At 42.1% G+C, this 23,990-nt stretch overlaps 1 protein-coding gene across 2 annotated transcripts; it reads left to right on the top strand.

The window, feature by feature from the left end:
• Positions 1–10,215: 10,215 nt before the first annotated feature.
• Positions 10,216–22,477, top strand: GYG1 (glycogenin 1). 2 transcript variants are annotated; one of them, XM_088530512.1, is made up of 7 exons: positions 10,216–10,367; positions 12,133–12,307; positions 12,660–12,822; positions 17,325–17,451; positions 20,435–20,654; positions 21,361–21,411; positions 21,635–22,477. In XM_088530512.1, the coding sequence occupies exons 1-7, from the start codon at positions 10,363–10,365 to the stop codon at positions 21,827–21,829; spliced, it is 936 nt and encodes a 311-aa protein (XP_088386638.1). In that variant the 5' UTR covers positions 10,216–10,362; the 3' UTR covers positions 21,830–22,477. The 2 variants fall into 2 exon arrangements, with proteins under 2 accessions (XP_088386638.1, XP_010215192.2); XM_010216890.2 differs by lacking the exon at positions 21,361–21,411.
• Positions 22,478–23,990: the final 1,513 nt, after the last annotated feature.

The following is a 23,990-nucleotide window of genomic DNA, read 5'->3' as shown; positions in this document are numbered from 1 at the left end:
CGCCGCAACGCCACCTCCACGCAGCGACGGCGTCAGCGGACAAGATGCAGCCCGAAACCCGCCTAGGGCACCCTGAGGGCCGCGCTCGCCTCTCTGGGACCCCACGTCCTCTCCTCCCCGCACCCGCTGTCCAAGCACCCGTCCCCTGCCCCGCCCAGACGCTGCTCCTCGAGCCCTGCGCGGGCGGGGCGGGGCGGGGCGAAGGAGCCGCAGGGGGGCAAGACCGGGAGCGGCGTCCGGCGCCCGGGGCTGCTGCGCGTGCCTGGAGAGCGGCGGGGGACAGCGAGGGGCTGTGGGGCTGCCCCGGGGAGAGAGAGAGGGCCGCGGAGCAGCTCCGAGACGGCGCTGCCTGTCCCCGCGGTACGGGAGGGACCGAGAGGGGACAGCACCCTGCGCCGCCACTCCAGGAGCCCCGGGAAGGCGCTGCGAGCGCGGCCCGTTCGCTCACCCCAGCGCTGCAGAGTAGCAGTGCCGGCCACGCAGCGCGCACACGCCAAAGAGGGCTCCAAAGCTCTTTTACAAAGTCCCCCTTTTCCCCGGGCAGCATTGCTCTTGATACAACACCAAGATGCAGAAGGAAAGATTCAATCTGTTAAAAGTGCACTCTGAAAAGTAACTATGCTCGAGCATGTCAGTTGTTCTTTCCATAGCTTGGCTTGAAAAAACAAACAAAACAAACAAACAAACAAAAAACCCACAAAAAACTTCTGAAGAAATTAGATACATTTTCAAAATTAATTCAGAGGCTTTGAAAAAAAATATTTACAAACAGATAAAAAGATGCATACTTGTTTCATACCTTTTCAGCCATTCATAAGATGTATTATTTTTTCTAATTACTTGGCTTTCTATTGTAATACTAAATTGAAGTACAACATAAAGCAATAAGACACACTGCATTAAGACCACCAGGAATTCTTCCGGCTAATTCCATTCCTCCATTGGCAAGTGAGCATAGCTGTAGCTCTGTTAAGTAGCAAAGGTCTAATTGAACCAAAGTGGGATGCAAAGTATGTTGCAGCATTAGTAGCCGCATACCAATCCTAGTGAAAGTGCTGACTCATATATCTTAATTCATTGGCTTTCTAGGCACTTCTGCTATAAAGAAGCTGGGCTAATATCCATCTTATTTTTCACAAGTCTTTCCTGGAAGTGGTTTCAAGAGGCACTGCCAAAGTTCCCAAATGGAGCACTCCAGCCTGTCTTCAGCCTTCCCTCCCATACAATTATTTAGCTTCCCTATTTTCTTAGCCTCAATGTGGAAATCTTTACTAAATTCATCCCATTTTGCCTCCCTGTTCAAGTCTTGATTTTGTCTCTCCCTTTCGCTGCATCATTGTCACTTCATTCCCCAAAGCCCTACAGAAACTGTCTTTATACATCTCTCTCCTTTCAAAATCCCAAAATTCCTTGAAGCTGAAAGTCTTTTCAGGTTTTCTGTTTCACACATTCTCATTTTTACTACACTCCCCATCATCTCCATTTTCACAAGTTCTCTCCTTTTTCCAGGGTGTCTCATGTCTTCTTTTCTCCCAACCATTTCCCAGACCTTTACAGCTTTCCCTGCATTCCCATTCATTAATCAGACATATAAAAAGAGTTTTTTAGTCCCCTGCAAACCTAGCAAGCAAGTGAATCTCAGCGCTATATAGTATTGCTATATAGTATTTCACTGTTCAGCCTGGAAGTCCAAAATGCCAGGCCACAGGCGACAGAAACTGCTGGCTGCAGACAGTCCCACTTAACTTATCTTTGCTGAAAAGGACAACTGAAAAATGCAAATAGACAGTCAGGTTCATCCAGCACCTTTAGGGCAAAAGGTAGAAACTAACGTTCCTCTTTATAATTGCAGGTTAGACATAATATCCAAAGTAAGACATTCCTATAGTAGGGATTGTATTTCTGCATAGTTTCCCTATATGGTCAGTACAATGTGAAGGAATGGAGAAAAGATTAAGATGTAGTAGTTCTAAAATGATTAAAATTCCCATCACTCCTGTGGGTTTTTTTTGTTTGTTTGTTTGTTTGTTTTGTTTTTTGGGTGGCGGTGTCTTCTTTTAATTTAGGGATTTCCAAGTTTAGCCTTAGGTGTATTTTGCAGAGGAGTGAAAATTTATTTATAAATAATGCAAACTGGAATATAATTTCAGAACAGACAGAACTGAAAATGTTTTGAAGCTAATTTTAGAAAATTGTTCAACTGTCCAAACCTGCTGTGCTACCATCCAGAGGGACCTGGACAGACTGGACAACTGGGTGCTGAAAAACCTCATGGAATTCAACAAGGCCAAGTCCAAGTTCCTGCACCTGGGGAGGAATAACCCCAGACACCAGTACAGGCTGGGGACCGACCTTCTGGAGAGCAGCTCTGCAGAGAGGGACCTGGGCGTCCTGGTGGACGACAAGGTGACCATGAGGCAGCAGTGTGCCCTCGTGGCCAAGAAGGCCAATGGGATCCTGGGCTGCATTAAGAAGAGCGTCTCCAGCAGGTCGAGGGAGGTGATCCTGCCCCTCTGCTCAGCCCTGGTGAGGCCGCATCTGGAGTATTGTGTCCAGTTCTGGGCCCCACAGGACAAGAGGGATGTGGAGCTGCTGGAGAGAGTCCAGCGCAGGGCTACAAGGATGATCAGGGGCCTGGAACTTCTGCCCTACGAGGAGAGGCTGAGAGAGCTGTGCCTGTTCAGCTGGAGAAGAGAAGGCTGAGAGGAGACCTGATCAGTGTATATAAGTACCTCAAGGGAGGCAGTGAGGAGGATGGTGCTGGCCTCTTCTCAGTGGTGGCCACAGACAAAACGGCCAGAAACTGAAGTATCAAACGTTCCACAGGAACTTAAGGAAAAATTTCTTAACAGTGAGGGTGACAGAGCACTAGAACAGGTTGCCAAGAGAGATTGTGGAATTGCCTTCTCTGGAGATCTTCAAAACCCGCCTGGACACAGTCCTGTGCCACATGCTCTGGTCGACCCTGCATGTGCATGGGGGCTGGGCTAGATGATCTCTAGAGGTCCCTTCCAACCTTAAGCATTCTATGATTCTATGAAATTAAAACATCTCTTTTACTCTACAAGACAATACTAAATGCCGACCAGATCCATCATGCATTCAAGTTTTTCTTCAGCCATTTTGTCCTCCCTCAATAACTAATAACTAGACTTGTAGATAGACCTACTGTGCTGTATTAAACCAAATGATCACTCGGTCCTTCATCGGGTCTGAAATAGAAGTAGCAGACTTAAAATACAATTAGCAGAGAGAAACACAACTGTAGAATAATTACGCAGACATAGGTGTTTATTAGACTGCGTCTGACAGACAAGGTAGCTGAGAGCTTTTAAGCAAAATAGAAGTTAATAAGAGGCTGAGGAGATAATATTAGGGAAGAGAAATAGGCAGTTCATTGCCTACAGGACACATAGAGGCTAATGGGGAGGAATATTATATTGTGTCATAAAATTAATAATGCTGGTTTTACTTCGGAATAAGTTTTTTTTTTTTTTTTGTCCGAACGCTGGAACACTTTCTCTTACTAAATCAACTAGTCTAATGAAAGTTCTCTACCTAAAAATGTTTTCCTATGTCCCCAGACCATCATGGTAATGACAACACTACTATTGACACAAAAGATGTCATGTACCTTCAACAGCTGTCAGAGATGCTAAAATGAACCTGTTTTATGGTCTTTGGTCATGTTTCATCTTCACAGATGTTGTGTCTTAGACTTCCAAATCTTAAGTAGTGGAATTCTGCAGCTCAGTCGTTGTTATGCTGCAGCCAGCACTAAAACTCTCTTTGTTATAACCATGACTACCTCAGAAAGTCTATTTGTGTGCTGAGGTCTTTGAGAGCTGTGGTGAGCAGTGAAAATACAAGGATTACAGTTTAACTCTCAGAGTTGCTTAGTATTATCAGCTAAAATACTTTTTCAAACAGCCAGATTAGAAAGGTAAATAAGCCTACCATAATCAATGGTCTTATTTCTTGGTCTTTTTCCTGTTCTTGCCTGGGCCAATGCACAAGTTTGGTCATAAGTTTCCAAGTTCAGGCAAGAGCCAGTATAAACCTGAAGAGAAAAATAATCTATAAATAGTAATCACTAGGGGAAAAAAAAACTCACTGCCCTTCTTCTTTGTTCGGTCAGAACACAAACTCTGTCCTTTCTAGTACACGAAAAAGGGGTTTCATTAAAGATTTCCATACAGTATTTGAAAAGTATCAGTGGCTTTACATATAACTAAAATATTGGGAGGAAAAAGCACACTAAATGTGCCAGGGATAAAGATGACTTTGGAACACAAATATTGTCTACTGTCCTTTTACAGAATTGTAATTGGCTTCATAAACAGATAATCTCTGTCCACTGTGCAGTTCTCTAAATAAAACACATCTCCTCAACATACATTCCCATAAGTGATGCTGTGCCAAATGGTTTTCCTGAATATCGAGCCCTATCAGGGTTAAGTGCTTAATAGCTACAGACTAAAACCTATGATCTCTCAACTGGACCATTATACCCATTAAACATTTAAAGAAAACAAATTCAATGAATGTATAACTGAAGTGGGATTTTTTTTTAAGCAAGAACCATGACATCAGTCATTCTGTACTAAAAGCTATAAAATATATGAAGAGAATAGATGAAAAATAATCACTTTGAATTCCTACCCAAGAAATTTTGCCTACTGTAGAGTAGAACACAATTTGATGTTGGAAGGAACCTTTAAAGATCACCTAGTCCAATCCCCCTGCTTACACAGGGTCACCTAGAGCATGTGGCACAGGATTTCCTGTCATTCTTACAGTAAAAATCTTTGTCTTATATTCAGATGGAATTTCTCAGTTTCAGTTTGCGCCCACTGCCTCTCGTCCTGTCACTGGGCACCACTGAAGAGCTCTTGTCTTCACACTCCTGCCATCAGGTGTTCACAGACACTAGTAAGATCCCTCTGAGCCTTCTCCTCTCCAGGCTGGGCAGCCCCCCGTCCTCGCTGCCTCTCCGCGCTTGAGAGATGCTCCAGTCCCTTCAGCACCTTGGCGGCCCTTCACGGGGTTCACTCCAGCCCACCCACGTCTCCCTCGTACTGGGAGCCCAGCACTGGACACAGTACTGCAAACACGGCATCACCAAGATTAAGTAGAGGATAAGGATCACCTCCCTTGACCTGCTGGCACTTGAAAGACACTTGGACACTGTGTCAAAAGCCTTACTAAAACCAAGGTAGAGGACATCCACTGCTCTCCCATAATCTGTCAAGCCAGCCATTAATCAGGTGTCGTGGCCTCTCATATCAGAATTATTAGCAAAGGTGAGGACAGAGAGATGGAGCGGAGGGTAGATTAGAGAGAAAACACACACATATAGCTTAGTCCCTTTGACTAAGGACATGAGGCTTGTGAAATAATTTGTTTATATTTCTATGTCCCCTAATATTTAAACCTTTTTCTTTAGCTTAATGGAGGTCTTGGAGTTTCTACCTTTTCTCAATTTGTAAAAACAAATGAAAGTAGTAGCCATTCAAGTCTCCAGGAACAAAGAAGTCTACATCATTAGTCCACATCTTAATAGATGCCAGGTTATTCATATAAACAGGAGAAAAGCTTCCACTGCATCTTGCATGACAGATCAAAGCAAAAGATCACATAAAATCAAAAGAATCAGAGACTTGCTTGCTTCATTGCTTATAGAAGAGTTTATCATCTGTTAGCTGGAAGAAATCGTAAGAATTCCTCAATCTGTAACACATGGGCTTACTGCCATTTGTAAAGCAACATACATCAAGCAAATGTAAGCTTTCCAGAATAGCTTAGCATTTTGGAAGAAAACTACTATATTTAAGGAACAGATGGATTTCTTTTGAAGAAAATGAGACCGAAACTGTGACTAGCTCAGAAGTGGGCAAAACCACTACTAATTAGGAAATAAAGGCAAATATGTGAGAGGTAAATAAGCCAGAGCAATCCCATAATAATTCAGTTAACCAAACACCAAACCCTTCTCAATCCTGTTAGTAGTTCCAGTATACTGAAATCCTAATACTAGAAAAAGTTTGTGCCAAGTTTAAAACTTCTATGCGGATACAGGAAGTTCTTAAATACTAAATGTCGAGATTAGTTTCATAGTGAGGTCAAGGTGAAAAGGACATGGAATGGCACAGGGCATGATCCACAACTGCTTTGTTGTCAAGGGTGCTTGTAATAAGGACGACGAGATGACAGTTAGAAAGAGGGACCCAAATCTCTCGGCAAAGTCCTCACGCGGTCTACCTTCTTTCTGCACCTCAAGCCAGATACTTCACACCAGGGAAGTCTCCCTCTAACCACCCACACTATTGTTTCACTCGCAGTGTAATAAAAACTGAGTTTCTCTCACTCTACACCTAGAGTGAGTGCGTAAATTCACTTTTTTTCTTCCCCCAATTTTTTTTTAAAAGACAGAAATAATATTTTCTTCGTGGACTATTTCCTGGAAAATATTCACGGGCGACATCCCCATTTTCCTGACACATTTGGAACCACCGCGCACAATCCCTCACAACGCTTAGGGAGGCGGGGCGACGTGCCACCACCGCCCCCGGTAATGGCGGAGCCCCGCCTCCCCGTCCCGCCGCCGGAGGCGGGGCGGTGTGACGGCACCACAGACGCAATGGCAGAGCCCCGCCCCTCCCCTTCTCGCCCCGCCCCGCGGGGAGGGGCGACGTGCCGTCGCCGCCGAGAGCGATGGCGGAGCCCCGCCCCCGCCCGCCCGCCCTGCCCCGCCGCTGGTGGGCAGCGCTGCTCGAGGCGGGGCCGCAGCCACGGGCCGGGGACGTGTCGCGCAGCTCGGCCCTATTTAAAGACGGGCCGCTACTCCGTATTGGGAGTTCTGTTGCCGCTGCGGCTGTCTGGGGCGACAGCGCGATGGCAGGTTAGTGAGCGCGGCCACTCGGCCTTCGCGATGCAGGTCCCGCCGGCGTTGGCCGGGCTCGCGCGGCGGCCGCGCGCTCGCTGTCCGCGGCGCTGGGACGCGGCAGCTCCTATTTTTAGACTGCGGTGCTTCCTTCCCCCCCAGCTCCGCGGCGCCTTGCCGGGGGCGGGCCCGGGGCTGCCGCGGAGTGGGGGAGCCCTAGCACTCTCGCCTCCGCCTGGCCGCGCGCCGCACCGGTGGCCGTTGCGCGGCCGTCACCTTCGGCTCGGGCCCGTCCACCGCGCGGAGCCCGAAGCGCCGCCGTGCACGTGCCTGGTCCCTCTCGGGGGGGTTCTTGCTCCCCCTGAGCCTGGTGCCGTCACCGCGGTTTTCCCGGTCACGCTATCAGCGTGGTGCGCCTCCTCTTTCAGAGCCGGAGGCGTTGTGGGAGGCTCCCGGTCTGCCTGCCAAGGCACCTTGTGTGTAAGTGTTCCTGTCCCCTGAGGAACCCCATACTTGAAGTCAGGTTACTTTGCTGCTGCTGCAGAGGACCAGACAAACTGTGAGGATTGTGGATGGGCTACACAGCGATGCTCCTGAGGGAAGCACCTGAGCCAGGCACCAGGTCTTGACCCTGCTGGCAGGCTGCCACAGGAAGGGAGCAACTTATGAGGCTTTGGGCCCTGGTGGAGAGGCTGTTTTGTCTAGAGCCTTTAGCCTGTGACCTGGGCAGGCAATTATGTCCTTGAAATAGTGTCTAAAGATACAGAGAGGTTTCCATTACCTGTAACATGAGAAAGCTCTTGCCCAGATAAGTGAATTATAAAGATGTACAAATATCTTCCACTTTGTTTTTGCAGCAGTCTTACTGTCCCTCTGTGGGCAGTAGTGACTAGTAGTGACTAAAGTGTGAACATAGCCTCCTGTGAAGGAAGAGTTCACAGTGAATGGGGATGATGGGCAGGGAGACCTGAAAAACTTGTGGATTAGGTATGATGGACTAGTCTCTTGTAGATTTAACTTTTATATTAAGCAGTAACTGGCTTTGCCGAGGCTGTAGGAGGGACTAGTACATAAGATCTATGAATGTAGCAAAGAAGAGGTAAGAAACAACATGTCTTATTGAGAGCTGTTGAGAGCTGTACGGACTTTCATAGGTTGGGAAAGACCTTCACTATCATCAAGTCCAACCATAAACCCATCACAACCAAGTCTACTAAACCATGTCCCCAAGTGCCTCATCAGCACTGATGGAGCCCCAGAGAGCAGGAGCCGGGAAGCAAATACTTCACCTGCTTTGAGATACATATTAAGTGCCTTTCTGTTGTTGCCCACCTTGGGAAGAGCCCTAGGCAGGGATGGAGGTCACAATTCCAGGTCTGTGTCTGCTGGTGACCTTGCATGTGTCCTTGGTCACTTGAACCTCACAGTACCTTCACCTGGAGCTGCAATAGAAACTGGCTACAAACAGCAAAAGGTCTGAAGCGACCATGTGCAGATGACACCATTTCACCTCATTGCTTCCCTTGTGGGCTGCCCTCTAATGAAGGGTCCCAGGGACAATGCACAGAGGACCCACTCATAGGAGCTGCAGCCCCTGCTGTCATCTTCTGAGTTCCTCTTGTAGCTGGCGTGGCTGCAGCACGGCCAGGCAGGTGGCCGTGAGGCTGTGCAGCTCTACAACTTGCCAAGCAGTCTTAATGCTTCCAAATGCAGCTGAGATGAACTGGGGAGATGTTTTAGCCTTTACTTCATAATAAAATTGGTTTTCTCCTTAAGACCTGTGTCATAAAAGCAGTCTAACTGGTAAACATGGCAGTTCTGAAATACCGGGGGCAGGGGAAAGGTAAGGAGACTGCCAAGAACATACAAGTTAACAAGCAAAATTATACTGTTAGAGGCAATGATACTAGAAGAATTAGTCCTCTACTGCTGAGAAAATTAGTACAATCTTGCTTTGTCTAAGCTGTAATAATTCAGTAATAATGCATGCCTCCCTATTAGATGGATACTTTGCCTCTTAAAATGGTACAGTCTTGCTAGTTGTAAAGCTTCAAAGCTTTAAAATGGGGAATTATCCTATTGATTTGCTTGGTTGTATGAGCTAATAAATTGCTAGTTAAATGAATTTTTAAAAAATTACTTCTGGCTTTAGAGTATACTTTTGAATTATTTAACTGATCACTATAATCTAAATACCTGAGACTAACTGGTTTGGCTGCTAGCCAAAATACAAGTTTTTGAAGCCGTTAACTCTTACCAACTGCATAGGTGGCAGTCACATTTTTATCTATTTTTAATATCTTATGGGCTGAGTAGTTGTTCCCAAATTTGGTGATTCCTGGGAAGATAGCTTCCAAAATAAATGTTGATGTTAAAAAAAAAAAAAAAAAATTCTTGAAATTTCTCAAACGAAAAAATGATTTGCTGATGGTGTTCACAAAAATCCACAGCTGCTTGCTAGGGAAAAAAAAACATGCTTCTCTGTAAACCACTGTAGCTTGGAAAGGACTACTGTATAGTGATAGTCAAACAGTGATTTCTAAACTACTTCATTGTTAACTGAGTCATTTCCACCCTGGAAGATTAAAACAAAATATTACAGCTACAAGAATGTACAATCACTTTTAAGAGACTCCTGGAGCACAAGATCATATAGCTTATAGCAATGATCTAACAATACCTTTCTAGAAAATGTTAACTAAAGAGGAAAACTATTGTTACAGTTCTTAAAATATTTATTGGAGCTTCCCCCTTAAATCTTGTATTCCTGTGATAAAGCTGCAACAATGTGTTGCTAAACTACTCACCTGCAAAATTCTGAGCTAATAAAACTCAATACTGTTGTCCAGCACCTAATTCAATAGTTAGTTTAAATGGAAGTGAAACCTAAGATTTATCCTGCCCCAACTTCTGTGTTTAGATCTAAACCCGCAGTACCTCTGCAAAACTAAACAGTTTGTAAGTTGACACTACATGCAAGTTTATTAGCACTGATACTTGAAAGTGGCTGTATGTTTGCCCCTAAAATGTCTCTCTATACTTTTTCAGCCTTTTCACTAACATCGGGCATGACACTAACATCTGTGGGCAAGCTGGAACGGGATTTCTCTTGCAGCAGTCTTGATCTTGTTCTTTACTACATCTTGCTATGTACCAAGCTGCTAATAGCAAGTATAGCTATGCAAGTATAATCTGCTTCATTTAGTAGGAGGCAGGCATAAGACACATAGTTGAAAGATATGTCTTAGAGGTTTCTCAGCATGATTGCCTAACAACTGCAAGTCTCTTAAAATCTGTTTCAGAATAATGTATTGACCTGGCTAACTTTTCCAAGTTAATTTCTTCCAGATCAGTCTTTTGTGACTCTAGCTACAAATGACTCCTATGTGAAAGGAGCACTGGTACTTGGTTCATCTTTGCAACACTATAGAACAACAAGGAAGTTGACTGTACTCATAACTCCTCAGGTCTCAGATCTCATGAGGTAAGGTCACTTAAAGGCATACAGCTGTCACAGTGCCTGCTGATCCTGAACTCCTTTATAGGAACCTTCTAAATCTCCTTCTGAAGTCCTGTAGAATCATACTTGGACTATCTGTTGAAAAAGCACTGAATGTTTCTTCAGACAAGAGAGTTTTTTCTTATTTATTTGATATCACTGTATGATAATGACTTAAAAAAACCTCACTGTATTAGAGCACTGAACCGTGACTCGACAGTACTTCTTGAACTGGATCTCTGCTCTTTCATAGTCATAGCTGGAATTGCCCCCAAATATGACATTGTTTGTGCCTTCATTAGGGGTCCATGTGGAGGTGGGAGTAGGGAACTTGCTTCATGAGCGTGATTGAACTAATGTAACATTGAAACTCTGTTGAAATATAGCAGACACCTCAAATCGGAATACATAATAAGAGAATAAAATGAATACAACTGATGTAGTACCAAGGATGGCAGTAGATTCAAAACCATCTAGATAGGCTCACTGCAGTAAGAGAAATGAAATTTTCCGAAAACTGCTTCCTATGGTCTCTCTAGAAGTAATCTCATCATGAAACTAAGAGGACTTTTTTCATATATAAGGTGGAAGAAAAATAAAGGGCTTAGTAGCTATATGAACTGCAGATCAGAATTCAAGAGTCTGTACATGAGGAAGTTCTGACTGAGACTAAAAAGTGGCTCAGTTAATGGAGTGAATCGCTAGAGTCGCTTGGCAGCTAATCAACGTCATCACTCCAGTGATGTTGCTCCATGTAGGTATACTATTTCATTGTAATAAGTGAGGACACTCTTTCAAGATGAACTGGATAAGCATCCTTACTTATACCAGCTATAGCAACCCTACCAGTAGACACATAACATAACTTGAACTTATATTTTTCACTCTATCTACAAACAATTTGTCTTAAGTTCAAAAACAACTATTAATACCAAATTTTTCATCAGTAGGATAGCCTTGTAAAGCAGAGTTCTAACTCATCTGTAAACTCTCAATGGCTCAAATGGTATAGATTGTTGCTGAGCATTAAAGATGCTGCTTACAATAGTGAGACTTCACAGATGTTTTAAATTCTTAAAAGCACATCCTCGTTAACCTCTTCGGTAACTAAGCAATAATGTTAAAGCAAAGGATGGATATCTGCTTCACTACACTGCCTAAAAGTTTGTTATTCTTAGGGTGGACATGACAGAGTTAAAATGCTGCTGCAGCTGCAGGCATGATTTAAGTGAAAATTTTAGGGGATAAAGAAAGCTTTAATACCTGAGCCAGTCACAAGTTTAGAGTAGCTATGGCTATTACATAAACTCCTGTTGCAACCGCTTAGCTGCTATCCAAAGTCTTGCCCAAGTTACTTTAACAGCTTCCCATTTCTTAATTGAAAGCTTAAAATAGACTGTCATCCCACCAAAAGAGCTCAGTCTGTTGGGGTGGGTGGGTGTGTGTAAAGCTTGCACTGCACAGCCATAACCTACATAACCTGGTAGCAATATCATCTAAGCCCTTATTTTGAAAAAATAGATAAGGTGTCCATTATAAGGTGTCCCATAAAGTGACCATTACAAACTAGAAAGACTAATGTGGAGAGAAATGTTAATGCATTCAAATATATGCAGTTGGCTCTTACTGTTGGCACATGAAATACTGTAATGGGTTCCTTGTTATACCACTTATGTTTGTGGAATCTGTCAAGTAGTCAGGTACTGGAATAACAATAGAACTAAATCCAGACAACTACCCTTTTCCACAGGAAAGTGCTGGAAAGAGTCTTCGATGAAGTTATATTGGTAAATATTCTGGATAGTGGAGATTCAGCACACTTGGCATTAATGAGGAGACCTGAACTGGGCATCACTCTGACAAAACTTCACTGCTGGGAACTTACGCAGTACTCAAAATGTATTTTCATGGATGCAGACACAATGGTAAGTAGTTTTCTTACGGTGTCTCTTCATGACCTGCTGTGAGTGTTGTGTTTTTAGGTATGTGCTATTTTTTTTGAAGGACTGAGGAAGGTTTTTGCCATTCGGGCATCAATAACTCCATAACTGTGGAGCTTCTTTTAAATCTAAACAAATATTTAAAGATATTTAAATCTAAGTATCTAATAAATGGGGATTATCTCAATTTAAAAAGCTGTGTTCTACCACACAAGACCAATGATATGATAATTTTTCTTCATGTTTGGAAGTGTATATCAAAATACGTTAAGACAAGATACCCAATTCTAGCCCAGAAACCAGAAAGCATTTTTTTCCCGCCCCCGCCTACAACTAGGTTTTGTCAAATATTGATGAACTTTTTGAGAGAGAAGAGCTGTCTGCAGCACCAGATCCAGGCTGGCCTGACTGTTTTAATTCTGGAGTTTTTGTGTACCGACCTTCCATTGAAACGTACAATCAGCTGTTACAGCTTGCCACAGAGAAAGGCAGCTTTGATGGTATGTATTAATCCCTATTCCACTATAATTTAGACAAAAATGGTAATGGTGGTTGGGATGGCTCATGGACATATGGTATCAGGGCTCCTTATGATGGAATTAAAAACTGTTGTGACTACACAAAACTTATGGGAATAAAATCCTCTCTAGCAATGTGTTTTCAGATTCTGGCCCCCATGAAATGCAAAATAAGAGCTTGGCCTTTAAACTAGCAGATGAAAGCATTAGCAATGTAGAATCTTCTAATGTGTTTTAAAGATCAAGCAAATAATTTGCTGCACATGTGCAGCCATCTGCAGTATCACACTTCATGTATTTCTCAATGAAGTTCCCTTAAGCTAACCCTGACATTCAAGACTGGGTGTTTCAGGCTAATTCAAGCTGCTGTATTTTTTTAAAAACCAAACCAAAACAAAAAAAACCCAAAACCAAACCAAAACAAAAAAACAGTACAGATCAATCTCAGTGCAGCTCCATGGGAAAAAAAAAATGCATTTGAAGACAGGATTATCACTTCATGCTAGATTAGACCTTGATAGACTGTGATAGCTTCCTATCTATCTTCATGCAACGCTGATAGTCTTTGTGCCAATATCGAACATTTGTAGCCCTGCCTGCTTCCCACCATAGGTCACTGTGCCAGATTTAAGCTTGAGAAGCCAACTTTTGCTGTCTTGTAAGTGTCCTAAAACTACAACCGCTGCAGTTAACGAAGCTGTTGCTTGAAGCTTGCTATAATTCAGTGCTTCTGAATGACTAGCACTGTCTCCCTTCACTAAATTTCATTATGCAGGTACTGTGGCACAGAGCTAACTGAAAAGGCTGAAGATAACTAGGTAAATAATACCATAAAATGCTCTTTTCTTTGAATGTGAAGAGCTAGCCTGTTGACCTACCTTTCTGTACCTCATAAGCAGTGAGAATTCCAGATGTCATTCCTTTTGTGCAGAGTAACTGCTATTGAATGCACTCTTGTGCCTTGCCTCCAAAAGAGCAATATATGTCAGTTGGATGCTTAATGCTACCATATGACTAAACTGCTGAAAATGTGTGTGTTCTTGAAATAAAGAGTTTGTCTATACATTGCAGTTGGCAGCTCTGAGAATTCTTAAGAGATTAAGTGTAAACTGATCACCAGCTATTGCAAAGGCTTTAACTGCCACACTCCTGTGCTAATAAAAGTGTGTGTGGGGTGGGGGGGCAGGGGTAGAGAGCTACGCAAGACCACTGTCAAATAGCTGCAAGAATAGCTAAGATGTGATGGTTGTTTGCTGAGATAGTTGAGACTGAGTCTTAGCAGACCCCATCTTAGGTCTGTTAAGGCCCCTGTCTATTAAAGAATAGAACTGCTTTCACACTGTAATTTGACTTGAGAGTCATATGGTGATGCAACTTCCTCAGTGTCCTAAACAAGAAGCAGTTGTTGCATTGCTTAACAGCAAAAAGGGTAGGTTAACAGTTTAAGTACCAATTTTTTAAAACTGTTGTTTCTACTTCAGCTTTTACTTTATTATTCAACTTTAATAATGCTAAATGGTAGCCCAGATCTGAATAATGAGAGAGGGGAGACTTATACTACTTGCTAAAGCTGATGCTGAGCATGTGAATTCAGGTGACAGAGGCATTTAAACTTAAATTGGTCTGAACAGTAATAAAAGTTTCTAGGAAGCTTTCTTTTTAAAGATAAATATCTGTGAAGGGTCACCCTTCTTAATAGCATGTAGGAATGCAAACTCTATAAGCTAACAAGTAATGGCTGAGTGTGTGCAACAATTCCAAGTAAGAAAAAGACTGATAGAATAAGTTGAGTATGTTGTTGCCATTACTGGAGTTATGAGCCATCTATTCTGCAGGTAGTTCCTTTTCTAGATTATCTTACTGTTAGTATATGTATCCTTAATATCGTGGTGCAGAGTCCAGTTGGAGGCCTGTAGTTAGCGGTGTCCCCCGGGGGGGTCAGTCCTCGCCCCAGTCCTGTTCAATTTATTCATCAATGACCTGGATGAAGGCACAGAGTGCTCCCTCAGCAAGTTTGCTGATGATACCAAACTGGGAGGAGTAGCCGATACCCCAGAGGGCTGCGCTGCCATCCAGAGGGACCTGGACAGACTGGACAACTGGGTGCTGAAAAACCTCATGGAATTCAACAAGGCCAAGTGCAAGTTCCTGCACCTGGGGAGGAATAACCCCAGACACCAGTACAGGCTGGGGACCGACCTTGTGGAGAGCAGCTCTGCAGAGAGGGACCTGGGTGTCATGGTGGACGACAAGGTGACCATGAGGCAGCAGTGTGCTCTTGTGGCCAAGAAGGCCAATGGGATCCTGGGGTGCGTTAAGAAGAGCGTCTCCAGCAGGTCGAGGGAGGGGATCCTGCCCCTCTACTCAGCCCTGGTGAGGCCGCATCTGGAGTATTGTGTCCAGTTCTGGGCCCCACAGTACAAAAGAGATGTAGAGCTGCTGGAGAGAGTCCAGCACAGGGCTACGAGGATAATCAGGGGCCTGGAACATCTGCCCTGTGAGGAGAGGCTGAGGGAGCTGGGCCTGTTCAGCCTGGAGAAGAGAAGGCTGAGAGGAGACCTGAGCAGTGTCTAAGAGTAAGTACCTCAAGGGAGGCAGTGAGGAGGATGGTGCTGGCCTCTTTGCAGTGGTGGCCACAGACAAAACTAGAGGAAACAGCTGGAAACTGAAACACAAAAGTTCCACAGGAACTTAAGGAAAAATTTCTTAACAGTGAGAGTGCCAGAGCCCTGGAACAGGCTGCCCAGAGAGGTTGTGGAGTTTCTTTCTCTGGAGATCTTCAAAACCCTCTTGGACGCAGTCCTGTGCCACGTGCTCTAGGTGACCCTGCGTGTGCAGGGGGGTTGGACTAGAGGTCCCTTCCAACCTTAAGCATTCTGTGATTCTGTGACTATGATTAATACTGCATTAAATTAGAAGTTAAAACTGAAGTGTAGCTGAATGAAGACTGAGGGCTTGTCCGATTTCCTTGTTGCTGCTGTGTTGCGATGGGTAACTTCAAAAGTGCTTTCCCTCTTCATGGGCTGAGAAACAAGTCAGAAGTTCTGAATTACTGTCCTGTGTCTCTAGGCCATTTCTCACTCTGCAATCTGCATGTATGCTGACAGCTGTAACAGGATCCTTAGAATTTATATTTGTCAGTGTACCTCCTGTACCTCTACGTGTATGCCTGGTATCCAGACATTCAGTCTTAGAAAGCAAACTGTACTGAGGCAGCAGTAAGTGTGCAAACCTTAGTTTAATCATAAGACCTATGAGGCAAGAGACTGATCACTACAGCAAATAAAAGATTAAAATAAAATACTGTCTCTCATCTAACTATCTGTTCATTTATCTTCAGAAATGTTACTTTAACAGAGATAGAGGGAAGTGAGCAAATCAAAGTCAATTAAGTCTTTCAGTCATCTTGCATTTAAAGTGTATTCTGTGAACTAGTGAATGTATATAAATAAATAATTTTCTTGCAAATTAGTCTGCTTTTGCAAGTTTTTTTTTTTTTGCAAGCTACTTGCAAACTAGTCTGCTTCAGGCCTGGAGCTTGCTTTTTTTTTTTTTTTTTTTTAAGCTTCTCTACTACAGACATATCAAATTACTTTTCATTCATTTGATCTCTCTATACCCTCTAATTGCAAACTAAGAGGCAATTCTTACCAGTGCTGTAGCCATAACTTTGATAGTTAACCTCACTCAGTGGGTGAGTAACTTCATAAGATAGGTGCAGAAGTGTTGACTGTCTCAATGACTTTCTAGAATACTTAAAGCAAGTTAAGAAATAATGTCTAGAGGTCATACATCAACTTAGTGTATGCATAACAGTTGGTGGTCTTTGCTCTTGAAACACTGAATATATCAAACAAGCAGCTACTAAAAATGATTAAACTCAAACCTTGTTTTAGTGTAATTTGATGTAGTGATGTAGATGTGCATTAGCTGAATACTAGTAAACAGCTAAACTTTTATTTCCTGTTAAAGGATTTGGTCAAGTTCTGTAAGAGTTGTCACTAAGACTGAAATTGCTTTTCTTAAGATCACAATGCAGATGGATGTATCCACGATTGATGACTTGTTAACAGAAAATTGCTAACCTAACTGGCTCAGAGATCTTGCTCTTAGCTTAAGTAATAAAACAAGCCTCTTTGAACTGGATCTTCTTAGCTATAGCTTTCCTGAAGTAAGTAGTATGCTATTCTCAAGACCTGTTCTCTGCTGCATTATACAGCTTGAATTAAGCTATAGTAAAATAACATGAATAGCAGCGTTTTAGCAGCTTGCTCTCTTCTAGAAAGCAGGAGTAACTCAAACATATTACCTTTTTCATGGTCTGCAATTTTTAGATCTAAGACTGCAAGGTGTAAGGGTTCATTCACAAGTAGAACTCAATGCTTTATGTCAGACTTCTCCTGGCTGCACTACTAATTCTTAATTAGGAAGGACTGGAAGATCTTAAAACACCTACCTAAAACAGCTTATTAATATGTTTTCAGGTGCGGACCAGGGCTTATTAAACACCTTCTTCAGCAGCTGGGCAACAACAGACATGAGCAAACATCTACCATTTATTTATAATTTGAGCAGCACTTCTGTATACTCCTACCTTCCAGCATTTAAAGCGTAAGTTCAAAATTCTGAAGGGACGCGCTGTAACCAGATATAGGGCTTATAAAAACTAATCTCTTGTTACATAATGGCAATGCACAATGAACTCAGCTTTTTTTTTTTTTTTTTTTTCCATAATTGGAGATCACTGTTACAACCCAAAGAAGATATAAAGTAATTTTTACCTTTTTTTTTTTGGGGGGGGGGGGGGGGGGAGGGGCGGGGGGAGAAGGAGAGAAGCTGGGGGGGTGGAATTAATATTAGGTAAATTAGTTATTTCATGGTGAGAAATACAAAAAAGCTGTGTCTGGGACTTTACCTAGCCTTGGGAGTAATATTTAAGTTGATTTAGAATAAGCACACTTGTGCTTCTTCCTTTTTGGAAGTGATTTCTCAGCTCTGGTACAGCCTGGGAAGCTATTCCAGCAGTCATCAAAGGTAGCAGCTCTTCAATTGTCTTGAATCCAGTATGTCACTGGTGGTGGTGTTCCTGTCTAGATAGCTTGTCCCCTCATTACTTAAATGACAGAATATTTAATTACCCTCGTATTACTAAATACCCAGTAGTTATTTCATCTGTCAACCTATACTATTCCTATATGAATTGTACAAAAGTGTTTAACTTGTTTAAGGCTAGAATGCTTCACCAGTCTTTCTAGACCTAGAGCAATTTCTGTAAGTAACAGGGTGGGAGAAAGACTACACCCAGGTGCTATGCCCTTGCACATGTCCAGTGGGGAAAAAAAAAACCCACACCTGTCTAACAGTATTAGACTGGGTTTGTGACTAAACCCTGTGATAAGCAAAGTTACTGCTTCTATAAGAGCATTGTAACAGGCAGACAAGAGGCAACATGAGAAGCTGAATCCTAACCCAAACCCATGTTCATTAGGTAAGAAAACAGGTACCAGTTACATAAAAACAATCTGATTTCTGAATGACATGAAGTTACTAGTGTCTAAAGCAGCAGCTAGCATAAACAGGACTGTTGCTGGCTCAAGCTCAAACTATGTCTTGTGATCAGAACACCCACTGAAATCTTGCCATGCTAAAAGTGGAACACTTATTTTAAGAAATACGTACAAGCCTGAGAATGACTAAGTGGTTGGAGAGCATTTGATAAGCTAACTTCTATTATGAATTATATCCCCTTGCTGTGGCTGGACTGGTTGATAGTCACATGGCCTTAAACTTACAAATGACCTTGATGTCACAAAATACTAATGGGGTTGGTAGCTGTTGACAAAAACTCCATTTACCTGATCAAATCAGTTACCTGACTTCAGCAGACCTTCCGAAAAGCAAAATGGAAGTGTGGCACTTTAGAACACCCTACTCAGTGGGTAAGCAACTTCTCTTGCTTAGATGAGGAGCTACATTCATAATAACTAGCAGCTGGAATAAACTGAAGCTTAAATTTGTTGACATGATTAGGTAAGTTTTTTGCAGCTTTGTACAGCAAGACAAGCAAGACTTCACAGGGGTCTCGGTAGTGCTTTTTCTAAAGGATAACAACAACACAGGAGAAACTGTTTAATTTCAAAAAAAATCATGAAGGACATCTTTTTGGGAGAGCAAAAAAAGATTATGCACTGTGGCAAATGTGGCATGTATTAACTGTTGTACAGCTCTTAAGAGGGTAGAATACTAAGAGTACTTCATTTGTAGAAATATTGTAACTTAATGCTTCTTAGACATTCTCTGATGCTAAAATTAGAATTTGCCATTTAAGCCTTGATTTATAACAAGGCTTGCTTTATAACATAATATTTATGACAAATCTTCTGAAGCCAGCAGAAGGCTAAGATGAAAACACAGCTGATAAAGCAATGTGCCAGCTAATGAAACTTGGGATTTTCATTCAATGTCCAGAAACACACCTTCCCAAGAGTTTGCTTGCAGCTACTGCCAATACTTGATCTTGCTTCAAGCATGCATGGGTTTTCATGCCTCAATATCAGTCATGTCCATAACACTGTATGCAAATACAGTTAATCTTTCAGTGTATGGGAGGGGAGGAGTTAAGAAATGCATATGCTTTGATTTTTTTTTAGTATTTTAAACACGTTGAATCACACTTTCACAGTCTCCATAAGTAGAAGTGAAACATCCGAGTCCCAGTCAAAACGACTTGGGCATACTTAAATTGTATTACTGCACAAGCTAGTTTTGCATTATCATTCAGTTCCATTTCATTATGTGGAGAAGAAATCCTAACACATAATACAAACTGATCAAGATATGAAAACTGTTGTTACTAGAGAGACTGCTAATTTTCAAAACTGACTCCAGTTAAACTCTATTATGAAACTACAGAAAAAATGTAATTACTGTCATCTTTTTTTACTTCAGTTCTTCAAAAGGGTTGCATCTTGTCTACACACATAATGCAAAACATCATACTAATAATGTTTGGGACAAAGCTAGAAATCCATACAGAAAATTGAATTTAAGTAATTTCAAGGGGTTGTCTTGCAAGATCATGCTGCAGCAAGATCGAAAGTCTTCTGGAAAGGCTAGCTTACATATAGCTTTATGTATAGCTTTTACAGGGATGTAGACTGAAAAATTAACTCTCTACACTGACCCTTCCATAATGCTTATACTGTCTAGCTGTCTGGATCAATGACTTTGGAGTAGAATCTTTTTTCACTTTTAAAACTAGTTTGAATTGCAGCGGCTGCTTGAGACTGCTCTCTCCTGAGCTCTGGACATCATTCTACATAAAGACTTGAGTTTGCTGTAAGTACTGAAATAGTCCAGACATTAGCTTTTTGGCTGTATTCTGACTAGCATAATGTAGAGTTCTGTTTGCACTAGCAATGCTTCCAGTCCCAGTAGGCACTGGCAGTTTTATATAGCTTACTGTTTGGTTTCCTAAAGACATTCATATTTCTGTTTTCTGGATACCAACAGAAACTGCAGGTTCTAAATTTGCAGCAGATCTCTTTCTGGACACCGACAGAAATTATGAGTTCTAACTTTTTCTGTCTAATAGGTTTGGTGCAAATACTAAAGTGGTACATTTCCTGGGAAGCACAAAACCATGGAACTATACATATGATTCCAGGACAAAAAGCCTAAAAGGAGAAATGCATGACTCTAAAATAGTTCACCCAGAATTCCTCAACATGTGGTGGGATACCTACATGGCTAATATTTTACCATTACTAGAAGAGTATGGAATCATCAAAGAAAATACCACTGCTGTAAACACGGTATGTGTTTTTTTAATATTCCTGTATAAACTATCCAGGTATGGGTTCTTAACCATTTCACTGACTCCCTTCCCCCTCCAACTCAAAACACGGCTTAGGTTTAAATTAGTTTTTGGGGTGTATTTTGTGTGTTTTGTTTTTTTTTTTCCCTCCTATTTTGGAATAGAGAATAACACAGATGACAAACGCGTTGTAGTAGTCCTGAACATAAATGTATTGCTAAGTTGCTTATTTCCAAATTACCTAACCTACAACCAACTATAGTACGTGGCTAATGGTGTACCAGAAATTAGTTTAAACTGAGTGTCTTTTTTAATACGTACAGCGGGGGGGGGGGGAGGCTAATTCTAAATGTGTTTCAGCTAATAGTGTTCTCAATAAAAATCCAAATTCATTATACAATTCATACATACAGATTTTACATGGTAAATCTAGGTATGACTAGAATAATTACAAAATTAATACTTCAGTAGACTCACAGGGATGAATCTTAACACTTACCAAGCCCAAAGTAACTCTTCTAATTCTGGTTCTCATGCATGGAGTTTAGTAGCATGTTTCTTAACTGTAGACTCTACAGTCTCAACTTAAACTAGCCCATAGGCTAAGTTCTCAGCCTTTCTCAGCCCAGAGTTACTGATCTCATAAGCTGTATTTTTCTCCTGTTAATCTTGCATCTTTCATCTTTCTAATGAACTATTTGCAGCTATCGGGCTTGGTCTATACTCTGGCTTTCTCTTGTGGCTTCTGTAGAGAGGTATGAAGAACTAAAACTTTTTTTTTTTTTCTTCTCTCTCTCCCAGCTCAGTTCTGTCACTTTTGCTTTGTTATTTTGCTAGGAAAAATGCAAAATCCCTGCACACTGGCAGTGCTTGCTGCTGTGCATGAGAACATCCATTTGGTTATCCCACTTTCATGTCTATTGCTCACTTTAGCTATGCAGAACATTTCTAGATTTTCACTCTGCCTTTCTTTCTTAGGCAGAGGTTACAGAGGCAGTGTCCCACATGTCAGTATCAGCAACAGCACCACCACCACCTTCCCCACCAGCACCAGTTCTACCAGCTTTGTCTTCACTAGAACGCAAGCAACGGTGGGAGCAAGGCCAAGCAGACTATATGGGATTGGATTCTTTTGACAACATCAAGAAGAAGCTCGACACCTACCTTCAGTAGAAATACTAGCCTCAAATGCCATCAATGCAAGGACTTGCTTCTGTACTGTAGCCGGTAGAAAGCTGTTGAATGCGGTCAGTTAAACTTGCTAGTAGCTTGATGAAGATTTTTCGTTAAAGGTCTCTTCAGTGCTACAGATGAAGACTGAGCAAAAGCTAGGAAGCAGAATTCCTTAGGCCAGTTATAACTGCCCATTTTCCAATTCTTCTTCCTAGACTAAACACAGGTATTTTCAGCTTAAGTTTTCTTCTGTTGCGATCAATACACTAAATTGGCTCAACAAATTTCTTGAAACTGTGGGTTTGTACCTCACCTTATTAAGGTGATTAGCATTACTCCCTTAACTCGCTATTTTAGATGCAAAATCCAATCTCTGGGATTGCTCGTTGCTCACTGGAGTGGTTGCCATTCTGCCTTATAATACATTTATTAATGACACTGGGATACATGCAGGTGTAACAATAATAGCACTGCTTTATTTTTCTAGTCACTCTTGTACTGAAGATCTTGACCAGGTTCTTACACACAGTGCCTAGAATGTGGCAGAATACATTTGTTAAGTTCTGTATAGTGTGGTAACTAGTTAAATGAGTTTTATCTGTTACTTGTAATGTTGCACTTGATACAAAAATAAAAAGTTGTCATGCATTACTGGCTTTTCTAAACTCTGAAGCAGTTCAAAAAAAATGAGATCTGAAGAAATCTTACTAAAATGTTCAATAGGTGCAATCCTTAAACTTTGCTAACTCCACTCTTAACTACCATAAGCAGGTGGCCACCATTAGTTCTCTAAATAGTTCCAGACTAGTCACTTGCCAGGAAGCTGCTTAAGGCAGATCCCCGTAATAGACTGCCATGGATATAGGATAGGCCTGTGGAGGAACCACATACTGAAAGCTACTCAAACCAGCAGAATGGAATTTGGGAGGAGGGAGTACAAAGAAACATAATTCCTAACATAAGCCCTGTAGAGTATGAACTTGTCTTTAAACACAGATATGATGCTAGGTTAGGAAGGAAAGATTCTCAGATTTAGAAGTCAGAAGAGCAACTACCTGTTTTAAGTAACTTTACCTGCCTTGATTAGGAGAAAAACAAACAAAAAATGATGACAAAAATGCACATTTTTTTCCACGAAGAAAGAGAGTAAGAGAGGAATGTTTCTCCAGGAAACACAGTAGTGATAGCCACAAACTACTTACATCCCATTAAAATAAAACTAAACAAAAACATGTTTTTTAACCACTCAAGTAGCTGAACAGATCTATCTAGTCAGCACTTTTGCTTTCCATTGGCTCCCTTTTTTTTCCAGCCGGCAAACATTTTCCCTTTATTTCCCAGTCTCAGTTCTACTTATGTCTACAATTCACATTGTATCTTAGAATATCAACTGTCTTGTTGTTAGAAGAACAAGACAGACATTAGGAGCATACCATGTTTTACCACTTTGCTGCCAAGTACAACTCCTCAATGTAAACACAGTCTAAACATAGCGATCTATACCTCCAGTTCTGAGAGTCACAGGGAAGCCAGCTTCACCGCCCCATAGCACGTAACAGAAGACCAGAACCAACTGGTTTTCTAGAGAAGAGAAAGATAGAACAGAGGAGAATATACAGAATTCTTCAGTGGTATTTATTAATGCACAAACAGTTGAGTAATTTACCAAATGACTATTTCCTGTAGCAGTCAAGACGTATGTAGATCATCCTTCCACTAACACATGTTTCAACCTGCAGAATACATGGTGTATGTTATAAAGAATGTTGACCATTTCAGGAAGCAGTTAGAATGTTGCTAGTCATTAATCATTTCACCCTGAGCAAGTTTGCAGATGACACCAAACTGGAAGGAGTGGCCGACACTCCCGAGGCCTGTGCTGCCATTCAGAGAGACCTAGACAGGATGGAGAGTTGGGCAGAGAAGAACCTCATGAGGTTCCTCGAGGACAAGTGCAGGGTCCTGCACCTGGGCAGGAATAACCCCAGGCACCAGCACAGATTAGGGGTTGACCTGCTGGAAAGCAGCTCTGCGGAGGGGGATTTGGGAGTCCTGGTTGACAGCAGGTTAATTATGAGTCAGCAATGTGCCCTTGTGGCCAAGAAGGCCCATGGGATCCTGGCTGCAGCAGGAGGAGCATTGCCAACAGGGTGAGGGAGGG

This window comes from Tinamus guttatus, unplaced genomic scaffold, assembly GCF_059628265.1.
Source record: "Tinamus guttatus ecotype Peru unplaced genomic scaffold, ASM5962826v1 Tinamus_guttatus_pri_ptg000376l, whole genome shotgun sequence".
NCBI classification, from domain to species: domain Eukaryota; kingdom Metazoa; phylum Chordata; class Aves; order Tinamiformes; family Tinamidae; genus Tinamus; species Tinamus guttatus.
The sequence above is the reverse complement of the archived record's forward strand: the minus strand, read 5'-3'. Positions and strand labels throughout refer to the sequence as shown.